This window comes from Cyanistes caeruleus, chromosome 15, assembly GCF_971803275.1.
Source record: "Cyanistes caeruleus chromosome 15, bCyaCae1.hap1.1, whole genome shotgun sequence".
NCBI classification, from domain to species: domain Eukaryota; kingdom Metazoa; phylum Chordata; class Aves; order Passeriformes; family Paridae; genus Cyanistes; species Cyanistes caeruleus.
The window spans coordinates 3,817,541-3,836,136 of NC_141715.1; the positions used below are offsets into that span (position 1 = coordinate 3,817,541).

Genomic DNA, 18,596 nt, shown 5'->3' on the forward strand with positions numbered 1-18,596 from the left:
CTCCAGACACCGCCTGGCAGCCGCAGCCCTCGGCTCTGGGGAGCAGGGATGGAGCTGCCAAGGCTGGACCAACTTTGACGTGTTTCACACTGATGACGATCCAGCCTCAGGATTTGTGACCTGTAAATGTACCAGGACATATCACAGAGGCAATGTTTTAAAAATATAAATGTCCTCTCTCTTTCCTTGTTTGTCTGACTTATCTTTATAGCGTTATCAATGTTTTCTGAGTCTACAGTCATTTTTCTTGCAACACAAAGAGGGGGAAGAATGAGGCGAATCATTTAAATTTTGATTGATAAGTGGAATGTAGAAAACAATACTTAGTCTTTTCATATTGAGCTGGGATTTTTTTAAACCTTTTATCAGCACTCACACATCTGCAGCTTGAAAAAAAAAAACCAAACCCACAACTTTTCCTTGAGCGTGGCTGTACCTAAACTTCATTCAAACCCGTTATCTAAAAATCTGTGCCTTTCAAAATTATGTCTGCTGATAATTTGCCTTGGTTTAGCTATTTTTTCATATGCTGCATTTGTTAGTGAGGCATGTGGATGGGCTCAGACACTCTGTCACTCTCTTGAGGGATGCTAGAGAGTGACAAGGCTCATCCCACTGATTTTTAAATATTCATTTCAGAAGAATATTTAAATTATTTTTAAAACATTTTTATAACCATATGTTCCTCAAAAAAAAAAAAAAAAAAGAAACCCAGAAATAATTATTCAAACTCATTGTATCAATTGCATCATCCTATTTAACTGAGGATTGGCAAAGAAAATAGTTTGGGAACTTAAAAAATTTCCTTGGACTTCTGTGTTTAAAGAAATATATAGCCCTGGTATGCACCCATTTCATCCATCAATATGTTCACACTCAGACATGTTCATTCTCTTGTTGTAATTTAATGTTTGATACAGTTTTATTTGATTCTTTGCCATGCCCTGGGCTCTGCTTGCGTGCTCTCCGCGGATCAGCGAGTAGAGAGGCAGAAAGCAGAGAGCAGCAGTGGAAGGAGCTGTCTCCAGCTGGCAGACATCCACACAGCCCAGGAGGGGTTTCCAGATTTTCACCAGCTGAGGTGAGGCCCCATGATTTTAAACATAACATGAAACTGCAAAGAATGGGTGCTCATCCAGCGTGCTGCTTCCTGCCTGTTTTTCATGCATAGAAGTAAAACATTAATTTTGTTCAAGCCCCCTGAAGGACGAGGAATGTTTGGATGCGTTGCTTTGAGCTCTTTCTCGCCGTTCCCTTTAAAGCTGGGCTGCAGCCCGTGCCCCAGGGCCATTTCTGAGGATGGTCAGGGCCCCCTGACCAAGTGCTGGAGCAGATCTGTGGCACAGATGGTTCCACTTACACCAGTGAATGTGGGATCTGTGCCTATAAAGTGTCATTCCGATGGAAAGAACATGCTTTCTGAGTGACAGTTCCCTAGCCCCTGGCCTCTCCCTGTGCTTTTCCAATTTATCCTCCTTTTCTCCCTCTCCACTTGCTGTTTGTGCTTGGGGGTAAATCATGACGATTAAGCAGAGAAAAGAAAATAGCTGAAGAAAGTATCCGGAGTGGAAATTCAAATGATGCAGCACATTCAGATGGCAGAGGTTTGTTGACTGATAGGTTTATAATAGTCAGAGACAGTAAAACCACTTCATTGTTGGTGGTTAACTCAGATGAACTCTCCTTCACTTGCAGCACTTGAGAGTTTTATGTACATTCCCAGCACTCGCATCCCTTTGGGAAAATGGTCATAGTGAGTCTCTAATGGCAGACTTTCCCTTCCTCAGAGAACGTGGGGCACTCAGGGCCTGGGGAGCAGCAGCCATCCCAGTGACTAAGAAGGAAGGCAAATGAAGAAGCAGCCTGAACTCCCATTGCTCTCTGTGGCAGCATCCCAAACAGAGTCAGCCGGATGCTGAGCAGGCAGCGCAGGATTGGATGTAAGTGATGCATATACCTTCTGTTGACATTTTATTTGGCAGTGATTTAACACAAGCTTTCTAATATTGCTATTCTCCACAGGCTGCATTCCAAAGTAGGAAGGGAAGGATGGCAAAATGATGCAAAATATGAGACAAGTAGGAGAAATATTTCTTTGCTATGGATGCATTCACAAACAACCTCCACTGACAGCAGCAGGAAAGTGCAGAATAACCCGTTTCAAGACCAGAAAAGAAGGCACACAAGGCCTTTGCAGAGATCACTGCATTCAGTTCTCCTAAGATAAGAATGTTTTGTCAGATTGCAAATGGGGCAGTGCCCAAACCAGGGGAGGTAGGGGCCCGATGATCAAGTATGATAGAGCACTTGTCATGCATATATAACTTACTAAGCAAATACCTGGGTTACTTTGCTACAGCAATAGTTCAGAGAGGGTAGAATTCCTGCTGTCTACCTCAGTTTTACTGTAAAATGGTAAAATCCTGTAATTTGGTATCACGTTCCTTTCTGTCAGCAGCAACTGTGCTTCACCCATATCCAGATGCAAAGAATCAGCCAGTGGTCTCATTAAAGCTCAGCTCTGCAGAATAAATTAAATTGTTTCCCTTTCTTTTGATGTTAATAATGAAGATGTGTTCAGTAGTTATGATGCTAATAGTCCTACAGCTATAGAAATCCTTTCCATCGAGTTCAGCCTCTCCCAGCCAAGTGTTCAAGCTATAGCACCATGATATATCCTGCCTCTCACCCTCTCCTCCCTGCTGTTCCCACCAGGAAGAGCAGTGAATTTTCATTCTTAGCCTATTGCACCTCTCTCTTGTTGCTGCTTTACTTACAAGATCATTCTTAAAAACCAAACCCTCATTCATCCCATATCCCAGGGGTTCCTGGTTTTATTCCCATACAGGAAAGCAAGCACCTTCACTTGTCTTTCCCAAACATTGTTCCTTGTATGCACTTTTGCTAGTTTGTTGGTTGATGAGGTGAGACCTGGGAGCATGTTTTTATTTGGTGCTCTGCTTGCTTCTGTTCTGCATCACCTCATCTTGTGGTTTCACATAGAAAAGAAGATTTGCATGGGGATGTGATCCCCTGATTTTCCTTGGGGCAGGGTGATGCCTGCAGGTAACAGTGGCACTCCCATATGGGATTTGTGCAGGGGGACATGCCCTTGGAATGTTTCTCTAACTTAACCCCCCTTTAGAACAATTCCTCTGCTACATGTCACTGTCTGTGTATAAACTTCTTCACCCTGGTTTCCCCAAGCTGGGCAGAGCCTCAGCTCACCCTGTTCTGAGCTCGCATGGAGCAAATCCCAGACCTGGACCCAGAGGGCTGTGGAGTTACAGTCATGGATGACTGCAGATCTGGTGATGGCCCAAAAGCTCAGAGTCCAAGTTTTTTGGCCCTTTACCCAGGGAGATTGTCCCTTGGTCACCTACTGCTCCTTGTATAGCTTAGAAGAGTCACTCCTTCTGGACTGTGACCAAGAGCATGAAAGGAAACTGTAACTCACTGCCAGACCTGCCCAAATCCCCAAATTGTATGTTACTTACCAGGAGGAAGGAGATGTAAACACTGAAGGTTAATTACCCTCTTGTCAAGAACACTTTGTGATCTATAGACATATCTGTCAATCTTACAAAACAGAGCTGAGGGGAGTGAGCACTGAAGGCATGGCCCCATGATAAATTAATGAGACTTGGCAGCTCACTGAGAAGAGATGATCCCTGTGCTTCATGTGAGACAATAACCTGGCTCCCCAGCCAGCCTGGCCACAGATTTTGTGCTGCAGTCACATCCGGGATGGTTATCCCTCTGTAAACAAACTCTGCAATGCAGCTGTCCAGGGATCAAACCATCTTCCTTGAGGCCTTCACTTTCCTCTCTGCTGCTCAACGTGCAGCAAGTGCTCATCCCAACCACACTAGATCACTTTTCCCAGCCCTGCCTGTCAGTCAGTTAAAATACCTTACTTCTGCCTACCAGCCTCTCTTGGCAGTGATGCTCCTGGGTGGGTCAGGAATTTCAGTCTGAAATCTAAGGGACACAGCCACATTTCCCCTGCTGTGTGCTATTCTGGTGATGTGTGTGCTGCTGCATGGCTGGTAGCTTGAAAATGTGTTCAGCTATTCCCCTGGTTTATATAACCTCAAAGCAATTTGCTTTCATAGCTGAACATGCTTATTCGTTCTATTTTAACTGTGCATTGAGCTATAAATAATGCCTCATTGCAGATAAGAATCTATTGAATTTTATTATTATTTTTTTCTACCTGTGGGAGATTTTCTCCTGAAGGAGACTTCCCCAGCCCTAGCAGTGAAGTTGCCTGATTTGGTTTGTCCTGCCATGAATGGTGTCAGTCCCAGGTCAGCTGCCACTTCCCTGCAGCCATCTCCTCGTTGTTCCTGCTTGGGCTGTGGCAAAGATGAGACAAGTGCTCAGTGATGCAGAGCTGAGATCACTGAAGTGTTAGGGAAACTGATTAAACCAATGATTTCCTGTTCCTCTGATCAGCTGCAGGTTAATACCTCTGTGTTACCTCCAGCCCACCTTCCCTGCAGTGTGTTCACTTCAAAGAGCAATAACCTGGGTCAATGTCCAGCCAAATTGTGTTGGTTGCTGCCTCCTTTTTCTGATGTTCATTGTAGCATTTTTCTGCTTCCCCATGAGTAACTCCTGCCTTCTGCAAAGGAGCCCTGACCTGACATCCTCATCATCCAGAAACTTCTCAGAGCCGGAGCACAGCACGAGCTGAGGAGGCAAGGGAGATGGAGATGTGTCCTCAGAGCTGAGACCCACGTCTGGTCCAGGCTCCAGCACAGCAGGAAAGTGGATGATATTTTGGCAACTGATTTTCTGTGGTGCAGATAACTTTTCTGGAAATCCAAATGCTGATGCTCCTCTGGAGAGGGGTTGTGGTGACAAAGTGCTGGGCTCATGCAGAAGAGAGGAGACTTTGAAATCATTGAGAGCTAATAATATCCTAAAATTTGAATGGTTTAAAATAATATCCTAAAACTTGAATGGTTTAAAATAATGTCCTAAAATTTGATGTGGTTTTGTTTCAACAAGGTTTACAATCCACTCTTTCTGTTGTACATGTTACTGGTCACCCCCTGCAAAAACAATCTGGGAGCTCTTTGTAGAGCTTACCTGTGACCCTTTAGTAAAGGCTGTGGGAAAATTCTGAGAAGATTCTCCTGGGTCATAGAGAAATAGTATGGGTTTTTTTATTAATAACTACTATCTGTAAGAGAGAGAATTATATAAGTACAATATAAATAAAATAATTCAAGTTGTAAGAACTCTCCAGAGGTCTCTGGCTCAAACCCTGATCAAAGCAAGGCCAAAGTCAAAAGCAGGTCAGGGTACCCAAGGCCTTTCTTTCTCAGTGGGGTTCTCAGTAGCACTGAGGAAGGACATGCATGGCCTCTCTGCTTTCTGTGCTTGATCATCCTCATGACAAGGAATAATTCCTCACATTCATTCAGAATTTAATCCTTTTGCCATACAGCTTAGAGAAGACTCTGGCTCTGCCTTATCTCTAACCCCACAGGGAGCTGCAGACAGCAATGTGGTCCCAGTAGCCATTTATTCTCCAGGATGAAGAAGCCCAGCTCCTCCAGCTTTCCTGGAATGCCCTGTGCCCCTGTCCCTGGGCAACCTGCCTGCCTCTGCTGGACTCATTCCCACGTGTCAACATTTGCCCTTGTTGTGGGGCCAACTACATATAATTCATTGCATCAGTAATGTGAAACCATGTTAGCCTTCAGCTGCAGGGTACAAAGTTCTGCACATGGTCTTATTGGTTCAGGAAAACATCCACCAGCACTACCTGGATCAAGTTCTATTTAATAAGTTCACAAGCACATGGATATGTTTTGATAGTGAGATGTTTTAATCATATCAGTGACTTTGTTTGCTTTATTGCTCAGTTCAAACGAGCCCTTCGAGCACTGGGTAAGAGACAGAGCTGCCATTTGTGCTGTGTTGGTTTCTCCAGGCATGTGGCTCAGTGCAAATAGTTATTGGCCACACTGTGAAAGAAAAGCCAGAGATGAAAACTGCAGCCTGAATTGTATTAACCAGGCATTTTACAGTAATTAGAGGCATTTTCATGAAAGAGCTACAATTAATCAGTATTTCCCACTTTTACAGAAGTTATTTGTTAATTAAATAATGTGACAAACCCCAGGAGTGTTTAGAAAAGTGTATTAAATGATTTTCTATTAATTTATCAATGTGTGATTTATGCTCAGAGTTTGCATATCCGCTAAGAAAATTGTCCAACCTCAGTTTTGATTCTTTCAGAGAATATGAAATCGATACTGAAAAAAAACTGTAATGGGAAATGTAAAGCAAGAAATTACATGAGTAAGTCAGAAGGGATGTTCTATAATGGCCAAATCCTGCCCTGGTGTCAGCACAAAGACCTCATGGTGCTCAGGACCATAACAAGCAGCACCCTGAGGTGTGGCACTGCCTTTGCTTATCTGCAGATTACAGAATCATAGAAATTTTTGGGTTGGAAGGGACCGTAAAGATCATTTTGTTCCAACCCCTCTGCTGTAGGCAGGGACACCTTCCACTGCCCCAGGCTGCTGCAATTCCCATCCAGCCTGGCCTTGGACACTTCCAGGGATGGGCAGCCACAGCTTCTCTGGGCACTCTGTGCCAGGGCCTCCCACTAAAGAATTTCTCCTTAATCTAAACCTACTCTCTTTCTGCTTAAAGCCTTTTCATTCCCCCTTCTCCTTTCACTCCATGCTCTTGTCCAAAGTCCATCTCCAGCTCTCTTGTAGGATCTCTGCCCTCGTGCTGGCTGCTGCACACAGAGGATTTTTCTTTAGCCAAATGGTCATTAGCCATATGCTGCATCTGACTTTAAGGATTAGAAGACCATAATGAAGGGGATTACAGCAGATCAGTGGCAGGATTGCAGACCAAATCCTCTTTCTAACTGTTCTTCCAGGAGTAGCAAAGGACTGAGAGACCTGTCCTGCATCATGAGTTTAGCCAGCTGTGGGATTTTTCCACACTTTTATCAGAGGTGGGATAATCTGGAGCTGTAACCCAGGGTGGGGAGGCTGTGGATGCTGAATGGCTGCAGGCTGTGCAAGTGTCTGAAACCTGGGGATTGCTGGGTGTCACTTTTGTGGTTTGCCTAGGGAGTACCTGAGTGGCTCAGGTGTTACCCAGTCAACATTTAATTGTTGCAGATTTGAGTCTCCCTGGAGTGTCTGTAGGTGAGAGAGAAGGAAAGGATCTGCTGCACATCAGCCAGGCCTTGTGGTGGTCAGAGAAAATCTGAGTTTCCTGGGGCCAGGGCAAGACCTAGTGCTGTGGAAACCAGCAGCTGAAGTGGAAAATTTTTCTCTGGTGTAACACGTGCCAGACTTTGGCAGGAAGGTGCTCTCCACTCATCAGGAGAGGCTGGTCTTGCCCAAAGGACAGCACTGTCCAGGGCAGGGAGCAGCATGCAGGCACCAGGCAGGAGGAAACCTGTCAAAAGCTGCGAGGTTGGGGCTGTGAAGGCTGGTGAGGATTGTTTGGAGAGGTCTTGGCTGGAGGAGGCAGTGGCAAAGTCCATGTTTAACCCAGAAAGATGCAGCCTCCTCCAACTCTGCAGAGCCTGCACAGGTGAAAGCAGCAACTGTGACATGTAAAGAGCAGCTTCAGTAACTCCTGCACAAACTCAGGGAAAAGTGTTTGGCTTCCAGAGATGCTGTTCACAAGACACATCAGGGCAATATATCCTGAAGATGTGCCAAATCTGTCTGAAATATTCATGCATGCTCCCTGTAATTTATAGAAACAATCACAGCAGCATAATTATTTTGATGCTTCTCCCTGTGAAGAATCTCATCTCTTGGAAGTAAAAATGTGACCTGCATATCCACACAGCCATGCTGTGGCCTTCTGGGCATGCCAGGAGAGGTGATTCTATGCACTGTACAATATATCCATTTAAAGATCAAGATATACCCTTTAGACTACTGTGGTGGATCAGACAACACCACATTTGCTTGTGGTGAATTTCAATGATTTCAGATTAATTTCATTTGTCTAATGGGCAGTGCCTTGTTCCTTAAAGGCAGCACCTGTAAAGCATTTTTTGCTCTGCACCTCCCATAGTTCTGAAGTCTACCCTGAACACAATGCTTAGGTCCCATGACCCCCCAGAAAAACCCAAGTAGCCTTGCCATTTTAAACCTGTGAATAGGATGAGGAACAGGTTGCAGGCAGAACCCACTCCTGCAAAATTACAGCTACTGAAACAGCAGAGGTGCAGACCTGCTCCTAGGCAGGAGCAATTTGGAGATGACACAAAGGCTGGTGGTACAAGACAGACAGGGAAATGGGGACAGATTCTATATTTTAAGTATCATTTTCTAAAATATCTGCAAGAAGAAAGGACCTACTGTACTTTCAGGCATAGCTAGTGCAATGTAAATAGGTTCCCAAACCTTCAGCCTCTTTTGTTCTTCAGATGGCTTGGCGGAACATTCTGAATCCGTGTGTTTAACTGGGACTGGGTCTGTAAATAAGTGCTCCCTGTTGCTAAGGTTCAAGTGACATTTTTAGTGGCATTTGACAGATTTTTAACCTGCTTTCAAGTCTTCTACTGAGCACTTCTATACCCAAGCAGTGAAACTGTCAAGAAGCCTTGGCTTTACTCAAACTGGTGCTAAATACCTTTGGGCTCTCAGGTTAGGCACAGTCCTGCCCGACTTGCCTGACAAAGCTTAGCTGATGCTGCTGATGGCAAAGCCACACCTGACCTGTGTTTGTACCTAGAGGTGATTATCTGGGAATTTGGGGAGAAAAACCCAGAACCAGAAAGGAAAGCAGAGACTCAGCGTGGTCTGCAGACAGGGTGATACTGCATCCTGCCTGAGCTGCTCCCTGGTGGGAGATGTTGCTCTGCAAGAGACAAATTAGGGGCCTGCTCTTTACTCCCCTCAATATTTTGTGCTCCTTACATTTCCACTAGAATCCCAAAGAGGTTTCTTTTATCCAAAAGGCTGTTTGCTTGCTTCTGACTACTCAGAACTTGTGATGCTTGTCTTGATCTATTAACCAGGTGTCCAGCCAAAATCAATTGCCTAGCAGACACAGACCATTACCAGAAAAGTCAAGACCTCCATAAATATTACCGGCCTCATTGTGCTGGTGACAGATTCTGCAGGTTGTTTTATGTTACAGTTGAACAGTTTAGACATTGCATTTGTATATATTTGCAGCCAGCCCTGGAGGGAGCATCTCGTGAGCAGAGTGGGAGCAGGCAGCCTGCAGACTCCAGACACCTCCACCATGACCACGGCAGGGCTTTTGGTGCTCGTCTCCTTCGCGCTTTGCTGCGCCCCAGGTGAGTGACCCCCCGGCTGTGTGAGCCCTGGCTGTCTTTAAAAGGGTAAGACAGAGGATTCAAAGGGAGAAAAATCTCCTTCAGAGGGCTCTGCTGCCTCGGTTGGCATCGTGCAGGTTGCAGGAGTATTTCAGGGCAGTCCTCAATGGCTGCTGTAGCCGATTCTCATAAATACAAGTAACAGCAAGTGGAGCTCTGTGCTGGCAACTCGTGCTCTTACACTTTGTACACTGATGTTCTCACACCATTACCCTGCTTAGACTTCTACAATTACAGCAAATGGATGAATACTTGAAATAAGGCCATAAGAAGGGGGTCAGACCTCCAGTAACTAGTAAGGAAAATATTGTAATGGCACAAGCAAGTTCTGTGCAAGACCCTGGCAAATTTCCTGCAATGCTCTTTCTGCTAATGGAACAACAAGAGATGACAACAAGCCAGACTGATATTCTCACTGCATATTCACAACTGATGAAATTACAAAGCCAAAGACATTTTTTTTTCACACTGGCCTTCTTTCAAATGCATATTTCTGACAACAGATGCTGTATGTATTTGCTTATCCTGTAGGTGACTATTTGCATTTGTCGGTGTTGATTCAGGTGCATTTTCAGATATGTAACAGCAGTGCTTTAGGGTCAAAACGGATATGTAAAAAGATAAGGAAGGAAAAGCTCTTCTGTTTTCAATTAATAAGTCTACATATCTCAGAACAAAAAAAAAGAACAAGACTATTCAAAAAGGTGTTTCATCACAGCCAGCAGTAAGCAATGCTATTATGCTTATCAACATAGAGAAGGAAAATCACACATAGTTTATTTAGTTAAAAAAACAATCACTGGAAATCATTCAGCTTGGTTCTGCGCACAGGAATTTTATATCCATATTTCCAGCTTTAATTGAGATCTTATCATATTGGCTTTGGTTCATACTTTCTGCCTCTCTTTTCTTTTCCAGATACTGCCTTTGGGATTGAGGTAGGTGGAAGATTTCTTTCTGTCACTTTTCTCAAGTATGTGGCCTGGTAAAGACATAACCAAAGGAATAGGAAAAACCTCCAGCCTGTAGGTGCTCAGCTGTTTTTCACCTAGTTGTGACACTTGGGTCATTGTAATCAGATTCTACAGTGTAAAACATTAAATTATCCTGCCCTTGGCTGTACATCTATGCTGTATGTTAATAATGTTTTAGTGGTAATGATACAAAGTTTTTGGATTAATTATTTTTTCAGTGACTTTAGACTGGTCTAAGCTTTAAGATGGAAATAAATAGCTGGTTCTAAACTGAAGCAATAGATTGGTATCAGAGCCTACCTGAGGGCAACCTACTGAGAGACTAAAATACTCTGAGCTGGTCCAGCTTCCTCACAGGTCATTAGTCTTGGTCCTCTGAAAAACACATGATCAGTGTATTAAGGAAGAAAAAGTAGAAACAGAAGTGCAGTGGAGGGACCAAAAGAATAGAAGAACAAGGGACCAATGGAGAGCCTTTATAAAACCATCTCAAGTGAGCATGAGGGAGCACCACTGGTTTATCCTGTCCAAGGGGCTGCATGGTTATAGCTCTTCCCTCCTCCTCTTCTGCTGCTCTGTGGGGACATCTCTGCAGGAAGGATTCACCAGTGAATGGATGCTGTGATGGACCCACAGCAGAAGTTTGTGCTGTGACAGTGAGAACTGGTGGTACCAGGTCAGTGTCCCACACAAAACGAGAGTTGTGGGTATTCTCAGCCTGCTGCTGTGATTGCTCTGGCAGGTGGACTGCAGTACATACCCCAACACCACAAACGAGGAGGGCAAGGAGGTGCCGGTCTGCAGCGACGCCGTCAGCCCCATCTGCGGTTCCGACAGCGTCACCTACAGCCACGAGTGCCTGCTCTGTGCCTACAACGTGTATGTACTGCTGGGGACAGCGTGGGGACAGCCTGGGGACAGCGTGGGGACAGCCTGGGGACAGCCTGGGGACCTCAGGCAGCACAGCTCACAGCTCCTGGCAGCACCACTGCTCAACAATCAGTGCTCTGTCACACGTCACCTGTGTCAATTCCTTCAGAAAGAGCTTGGGTATCACAGCACAGCGCTCAGGCAGAGCTTTTGTCACCATGTCTTTCTTTTGCTTGTGTAATTTATTCAGGTTTTTTCCTCTCTGTCTCAAGGAGCAGCCAGGTGACGGTTCTAAGAGCACATCTCATCACAGCAAAAGGATGCTCTGCTCAGAGCTGCCCAAAATGGTCCTAAAGCTTCCCAGGATTTTACATCCCTGCCAGCTACTCAGCTGGTTAGGGAGGGTGGAATTACCTTCTCAAATATAGATATAAAAAAGCCTGACTGAGAAAGAATCAGTTCTCCCTCGTACTAATTCTAGAACCTAGGAAATAGCAAGATACCTCCCCTGAACTTCCTAACATTTATCTTTCCCTCTGCAGAGAATATGGAACCAATGTCAGCAAAGACCACGATGGAGAATGCAAGGAAGAAGCTCCTGTAAGTAAAACCAGGGGCAGAACAAGGGGTGTGTTCTGCTTCTGAGTAGCCAAAAGTGCTTATTGAAATAATTCAAACCCTAAACAAGAGTACAGATGAGCTGTCAGAATCTTGCACCGGTCACCTCCAAGTGAACTGTGATCACTGACTCCCACAAAAGCTGTTCTCCCGCTGTGGTGCTGTCCTGTGTGGCCAGGCAGAGGCACTCAGCAGATCTGCTTGTGTGCTGTAAGCAAGGCCTTCAGCAGGGTTTTGTTTGCTCCCTCGGCAGGTGGATTGCAGCAGGTACCCCAACACAACCAGTGAGGAGGGCAAAGCGGTGCTGCTGTGTAGCAAAGACGTCAGCCCCGTCTGCGGGACCGACTGGGTCACCTACGACAACGAGTGCCTGCTCTGTGCCCGCAGCCTGTGAGTACTGAGCACAGGGGCCAGGTGTGAGTGCTCCTGGAACTGCTACCAAGGCCTTTTCTGTGAGGGGCTTGGGCCTTGACCCTCCTCTTTTCCTCCTGACTAAACCTTCTTTTCCTCCTGACTAAACTTTCTTTTCCTCTGTGATTAGAAGGAAGGCTGTGCCCTTGGTCTAGACAGAGAAGAGGAGGGCTGGGTGGGGCTCTCACACAGGACAGGATGCTTCCCTTAACTAAGTTAAAAGGGTCTGTGTGGCAGATGCTGCCTTGCAGAGGACAGCAGCTAACCTGTGTGACACTGACATTGTCACACAGCCTGTCTCCTCAGCCACCCTCACACCTTGCTGTAACCCAGCTCTCTGGCAGGCACCACCCGAGCTGGTCCCTGGAGCCACATGGACACAACCTTAGCTGGATGTCTCCTGTATCCCCTCCTGTGCCTGAGGCTGCTCAGCATTCCTGGGTGAGGGGGTTCAGCAGAACAGGTTGCTTCTGGAGCTCCCTAATGCAGGTCTCTTCCCTTCCCAGAGAGGCTGGAAGCAGTGTTGGCAAGAAGAATGACGGTGAATGTAAGAAGGAAATTGTCACAGTAAGTGAATTGGGTGATCAGGGGCTGGGTTCTGGGCCTGCTGCTGCACTGCCAGTGTCTGCAGCAGCCCCCAGACCAGCAGAGTCCTGCAGAAGTGAAACAGCTGCTGTGCTGCAGAATGGGAGAGGTTTTGCTTTCTCTACACGTAATAAACATCATTTATGTGAATGCCAGGAAAGGAGCAGGTGACTGCTTGGGAAGGAATGAGTAAAAGAGAAGTAGAAATAATCCACCAGGGCAGAACTGTGAATGAGAACAGGGAATAGCTTTTGGGGTCAGACCAATGGTCCATCTTGCTCACGGTGACTTGGTGCAGAGCCTGCTGCTGGCAGGAGCTGTGAGCAGTGTGTAGGACAGAGTGAGAGTACAGAATGTAGAGAGGAGTGACTTCTGCCCTTCCAACCTCAGCTGTTTTCAGGTGTAGAACCTCAGCTAGATGTGATTTCTGTGCAGTCAGCAAGCCTTGACAGGTTTCTGCTCCTCCTCAGCCTCCTCCTGCACCCAGACACGTTCTTAGCCCTACAACGCTCCTCAGCAAGTGCAGCACCCATTGCTCCAGGAAACAGAATCCCACTCTTGCAGTACCCAGCTACGTGCTAATCTTCCAGTTTAAAGACTCCAGGAGGGATAATAGACCTTTATGGAGGATCAGCACTCCATTTCTCCAGACACCAGTGTTTTTCCATTTAATTTCCTGGCCAGCTTGGGAACACAGAGCACGGCACCTTCACTGAGTGAGCTGCTGCTTGGAAATGCCATGACCAGGTTATGATATACATCTCTTCAAACAGGAAATTATGATCTATTTTTATATTATTAAATTCTCCTGGCATAGGAGAAACTGACACCTCAGTTTATATCAGATGTGCAAGGAAGTTAATTACTTTTGGTATGATTGGTATCGTTAGCGCTGCAGCTCTAGCTCAGGTCCTTGTGCTAGTGACTCCTTTACATCAGACTCTTTAATTTTTATTTATTTTTTTGCAGGTTGACTGCAGGGAATACCCCAAACCTGTCTGCTCACTTGACTACATGCCTGTCTGTGGCTCTGACAACACAACATACAACAATAAGTGTAACTTCTGCAATGCAGTCGTGTACGTACAAACATGAGGGACATTCGTGTTATCAGTTGCCTCCTGTGGGCACAAGTTTGCACAATTACTGCTTTTATGTTTGCTGGGGACTGTTGATTAGGCATTTGGGGCAAGAGGGAATGCCAGCCACCGTGTCAAGCATTCATTTACTTTTTTCATTAGAGCATAAAAAAAGCTATGGCTGCTTTGTTAGTGTGAATGGTTCGAAGACCATTTAACTTTAATGGAATTTTTCTTGCATGTTGCAAAGGAAATGAAATTCCTTTCCTTTTGAAATTCCACTGTAGTTTCCCCACAGATATTTTCAGTCTTAAAAATGGGTTAAATTGTTTCACTCATCTCTTAATAATCAAATAGCAAATGGGATTATGAGTCTTCACGTTCCTTGGCTCTGGGGCAGGATCCCGTTTGACACCATCTCTAGGAGCCATCAGAAAGACAGATTATAGCAGGCAGGGCTCTGTGTTTCATTCATTCTTTCCTCTCCTTGCTTTCAGGGACAGCAATGGGACTATCACTTTAAGCCATTTTGGAAAATGCTGAGTATCAGTGCCGAGAGAATTCACCACAGGATCCCCACTGGCAAATCCCAGCTGAAGATCTCACCTCAGTTCATCTCACCCTCTGGGGAACTCAGCTCACTCCTGATTTTCTTCCTCAATAAACTAAATCAGCAACATTTCCTTGTCTCCTTTCATCTGTTGTCTCACGAAACGTTTTCTTGATTTGTTAAATGATGATACCAGGCAGAATAGGTTACGTGCTCAAAGCTCTGGGATAGAACAAGAGCAATGTCTTGCTCCCCTCCCTCTCATAAAAGGCAGAAAATTAAATACAGATGCTCAAACCCCAGAGCTGTGTGTCTTGGCACATAAATGACAGTGCCACTGCATGAGTGACCCTTCAGATGTCTGACACTGCAAAGGAGTGGTGGCACAGGAGGGTCCTTCCTGAGGTATTCCTGGTGCATTTTCCTTGTCAGCAAAACTCGGTCACACCTTGGTGTCACTGCCCAGGGCTCATCCCTGGCTCTGCCCTCACCTGAAATGTTGCTCTCTCAAGGGCACTCTGCTGGCAAAGCCCACATTTCTCAGGCATGTGCATTGTCCCTGTCTATTTGTCTAAGTCCTCCAAGTGACTTATTACCAGATTTTTCTCATCTTGAAGTCGTCCTTTTCATCCCTTCAACTCTTTTAAGATGAATGCCTTCCTAGGTGTGGTGCCTACTCCTGCCTACTTGTCTTCTCTCAGTCTTCAATTACACAATGCTCTTTTCCAGCCCAAGGAGTATTTCACCAGTGTTTCAAAATCCAAGGACAAAGTATCCTTCTGTTTCTTGAGAGTGTGACCTGTCATTGACGTATTGTGCATGAAATTTATTTTGCTTTTGTCTTCTGTTTGAGTATTGAATTGGGTTGGTTTTTTTTTTATTTTTGATCCACACAAGAGAGGCATAAATAAATTGGGTTTATCCCTTCTAAAATGTAATATCTCCCACATGCATTTCTTCAGGGAATTAAAGGGAGAGGGGAGCTTGTTCTCCCTGATGGAGGTTGTCCCAGAAAGCAATGCTCTGGTGGTAAAACAAAGGATTTATATAGAGATGGGCAGATGGATGAAGCAGTGATTTCCAGATTGGGCTCAACTTTTCTAGGATCCATGCTAGGGTCTCAAATCATTCTGTCATCATCATACTAAAAGTCTATTACTGCAAAGCTAATGGCTTTTAGGGGAAATAACAATTGTAAATTTTTTTTTTTTTCATAATCCCATAAAAGTTTCTCCATCCCTTGCCATTTCCCAGGACTTATTCCATGTCTGGGACGCCCTCTTGCTTGCCTTCCTGGTTCACTGTTTTTCCTGCTTTCACTATAACTTAGTGATGTTTTACTTGGGTGAAGCACAAAAATAAAAGGAGAGCCTTTCTGCTATGGAAGCATTTAATTCAGTGTTTTTCTTATGAAAAAGCACCAAAAAAAGGCACTGATAGGTGAACACAGAGAAAATCTGTCAGCAGTTTGTACAGTCGCTCTTTTGCCTGCAGGAGTTTTCTGTGGTCCTTCAGAAGGAACCTGTCACATATTTCACTTAAAATAACGATTCAGAGGGTGTATCTCACACCTCTAAACTTCTCGTGACTCCCGTTGATGAAGAAACATCAATTCTTGGCTCACAGCACGGCTTACCTCTGTGGAGATTGCCACTGAGACAAAAGGCTGGAAATGTTGCTGCAGGATAAGGGTGGATAAGGCAAATATGAACGTGCACAAACACACACACACCCCCCAGTGCTGCAGGCGTACATATAAGCGTGGTTGCCACCTGAGGACAGAATCCAGGCTGTGTTTCCTGAGCAAAAGCCAAGCTCTGCTGCTCACAGCTGATCCAGCCACCATGAAGACCACAGGGCTGCTGCTGCTGCTCTCTCTGGCCCTGTTCTGCATCTCAGGTGAGTGAGGCTCCACTGCCTCCTGCTCTGCCTTGGAGTAAGCGCTGGTTGTCTTCAAAACCACAAAAAAACATCCTCAGACTGGAAAGAGCTCCATTCTGCAAGGACTTATTTACTCCTAGAAAGATAGTGTTGAAAAGACTTGACATCAGAGACTATCACTTATGGGGTAATATTTTAGCAACAGAACTGAGTGGGTAAGAACAACTGTGGGAACAGCTCTACTCTCAGTGCTAGTTTATGCATAATGAAAGAAGTGACATGTACGTGGTGCAACCCGGAGACTCAGACAACCACTATTTAACCTCTGAAATGTTGCAGGAACACAAATAATTTTACTGAATGAAAGTGAACATTTCCTGCACTCATCCTGAACCGAGGTGCAGTTTGAGAGCCTGAACTGCTCTAGAAGCTTTAGAAATTCGCCTCTCACAAAATGCTATTCGTATTTAAGAATAAGCCTCTGTGTACTTGTCAGCTTTATGTCCCTGTTTACCTCAATAATTTGCTTTGCTTTGAGTTCATGTCCTGCTCCATCCTTTGAAGCATGGAAAATGTCTTTCTCTTATTTTACATGCTTTTTTCCATTTTGACTGTAACCCTCATTAAAAAAAAAAAATGCTACAGAACCAACATACAGTATGGCACAACATTTTGCCTGAAATTCCTTTTGTCTAAGAATAATTTGCTAACACACAGGGAGTTGGAAGATATGTATTCAGGGTGTGCATTCTCAGATTTTAACAGAATCCATGAATTGCATTTGTAACATATTTCATTTTTTCTTCTGGTTTTTTTTTTTAGTTCCAGCTACTGATGCGCTGCAGGTAAGGGATGGATTTTTCTATTCTCCATCTTTTCTTTCCTTAAAGCAGTTTCTGTATAAATCTTTACTAATCACATCATGATGGAGCCTTTCAAAATCCTGAGACACCCAGCTGCCTGAGCAATCTTTGCCACAGATATTATCGGGTGAAATTGCCATTTTCATCCGGTGACGGTTTCAACAAGTAGGGCAGTATTCAGTTCATGTCCAAGTTGTTGTCAAAAGTTACTGCAGCATCATTTACAGTGGTTACACAGGCTCTGCATGGCTGGAGGCAGCACTGCACTGCATCCTGCCCTGTCCCTGGGCTTTTCCTCAGCTTCTGCTCCTGGGCAGTAAGGGCTCAAGGGCTCTGTGGGTGCTCCTAATATCACTTTTCTCACACAGATTTGGTTGAGAGCTATTTTTTTTTTTTTTTTTGGGAATACAGGCTGCACCCATCTACTGCAGGAACCAGAGGACTCTGAGGAATATGTGTTCCATGGAGTATATGCCCCACTGCGGCTCTGATGGTGTCACCTACCCCAACAAATGCATGTTCTGCAATGCATACCTGTACGTACAGAACCAATCTCTTCACCTACCAAGTGGTGAATTAGCTTAAAATGCCTAATCAGTCATGGAGACTGGCTGAAAAAGTAAAGTCCTTTTGTTTGTTTGTTCTCTCACCAGCAAGGCTAATTTCTTTTTTTTTATTGGGAGGGTTTGCTGGGAACTCCTTTCTTTCAGATATAAAGAGAGAACATAGTGTTCTCCATTTTCCTCTTAAGTGATTTGCAAAAGAGCTTTATCTCAGCAAATGAAGTCTGTTTCCTACAGACTATTTGGTCTTTTAAATTAAGAATTTTTCTTGTCTTTATATGTCAGTAATAAAAGAAAATATGTGTAATAGAGCTCAGAAGTCCCTCTGTGGTGTAGAGGGACAGACCAACAGTGAAAACCCGGATGTTCTGTCTCTGAGGTACCGATTTCTTTCTCTGCAGGAGAAGCCGTGGAGATCTTGGTCTGAGATCTCTTAATGCCTGTTAAGTTCTCGATGGAATTCAGCTGAGAAAGCTGGTGATGTTCCCCATGGCAGATGACTTCCTAAACCCTTGACCTGACCCTTGAAAACCTCTTATCAATCCTGAAACCCCTGCTAATAAAAAAAAAAAGACCTAGCATTTATGCCTTGCTTTTGTCTCATTCTGGTTTTACCTAACATGTTGCATGGTTATAGCACTGCTACAGCCCTGGGGTGTGGGAGTTAATGGGAAAATTTCAGGGAGAGGGAGATCTCTGTTCTGATCTACAAAAATATCAACCCCAACCCCAAAGGCAATGGGCAACTTTTGTGGGCATCCACCTCCATCTGGATTTCCTAAAGAAAAGCAGGAGATGCATCCTGGTGCCCCTGTCCTTCTGCTGCTCTGGGGGGATGTCAGACAATGAC

The 18,596-nt window shown here is 44.9% G+C and overlaps 2 protein-coding genes across 2 annotated transcripts; both read left to right on the forward strand.

The window, feature by feature from the left end:
- The first annotated feature begins 1,787 nt into the window (after positions 1 to 1,787).
- LOC111935365 (ovomucoid-like) lies at positions 1,788 to 14,568 on the forward strand. Its single transcript, XM_023935733.2, has 9 exons — positions 1,788 to 1,940; positions 9,189 to 9,313; positions 10,271 to 10,290; positions 11,069 to 11,205; positions 11,739 to 11,796; positions 12,068 to 12,204; positions 12,732 to 12,792; positions 13,780 to 13,889; positions 14,387 to 14,568. Exons 2-9 carry the CDS (start codon positions 9,259 to 9,261, stop codon positions 14,430 to 14,432), a joined length of 624 nt encoding a protein of 207 aa, XP_023791501.1. The 5' UTR covers positions 1,788 to 1,940; positions 9,189 to 9,258; the 3' UTR covers positions 14,433 to 14,568.
- A 1,590-nt stretch (positions 14,569 to 16,158) lies between these two features.
- Positions 16,159 to 18,331, forward strand: LOC111935478 (ovomucoid-like). The gene is made up of 4 exons (XM_023935870.2): positions 16,159 to 16,338; positions 17,143 to 17,165; positions 17,595 to 17,719; positions 18,148 to 18,331. The coding sequence occupies exons 1-4, from the start codon at positions 16,284 to 16,286 to the stop codon at positions 18,191 to 18,193; spliced, it is 249 nt and encodes an 82-aa protein (XP_023791638.2). The 5' UTR covers positions 16,159 to 16,283; the 3' UTR covers positions 18,194 to 18,331.
- The last annotated feature ends 265 nt before the right edge of the window (positions 18,332 to 18,596 follow it).

Excerpts from the sequence above, each read along its gene's own strand:
- LOC111935365 (XM_023935733.2), top strand. The coding sequence starts at position 9,259 with ATGACCACGGCAGGGCTTTTGGTGCTCGTCTCCTTCGCGCTTTGCTGC. Across the intron at positions 12,793-13,779 it reads GTAAGAAGGAAATTGTCACA|GTTGACTGCAGGGAATACCC; the intron begins GTAAGTGAATTG and ends ATTTTTTTGCAG. Across the intron at positions 13,890-14,386 it reads AACTTCTGCAATGCAGTCGT|GGACAGCAATGGGACTATCA; the intron begins GTACGTACAAAC and ends CCTTGCTTTCAG.
- LOC111935478 (XM_023935870.2), top strand. The coding sequence starts at position 16,284 with ATGAAGACCACAGGGCTGCTGCTGCTGCTCTCTCTGGCCCTGTTCTGC. Across the intron at positions 16,339-17,142 it reads GGCCCTGTTCTGCATCTCAG|TTCCAGCTACTGATGCGCTG; the intron begins GTGAGTGAGGCT and ends TTTTTTTTTTAG. Across the intron at positions 17,166-17,594 it reads CAGCTACTGATGCGCTGCAG|GCTGCACCCATCTACTGCAG; the intron begins GTAAGGGATGGA and ends TTGGGAATACAG.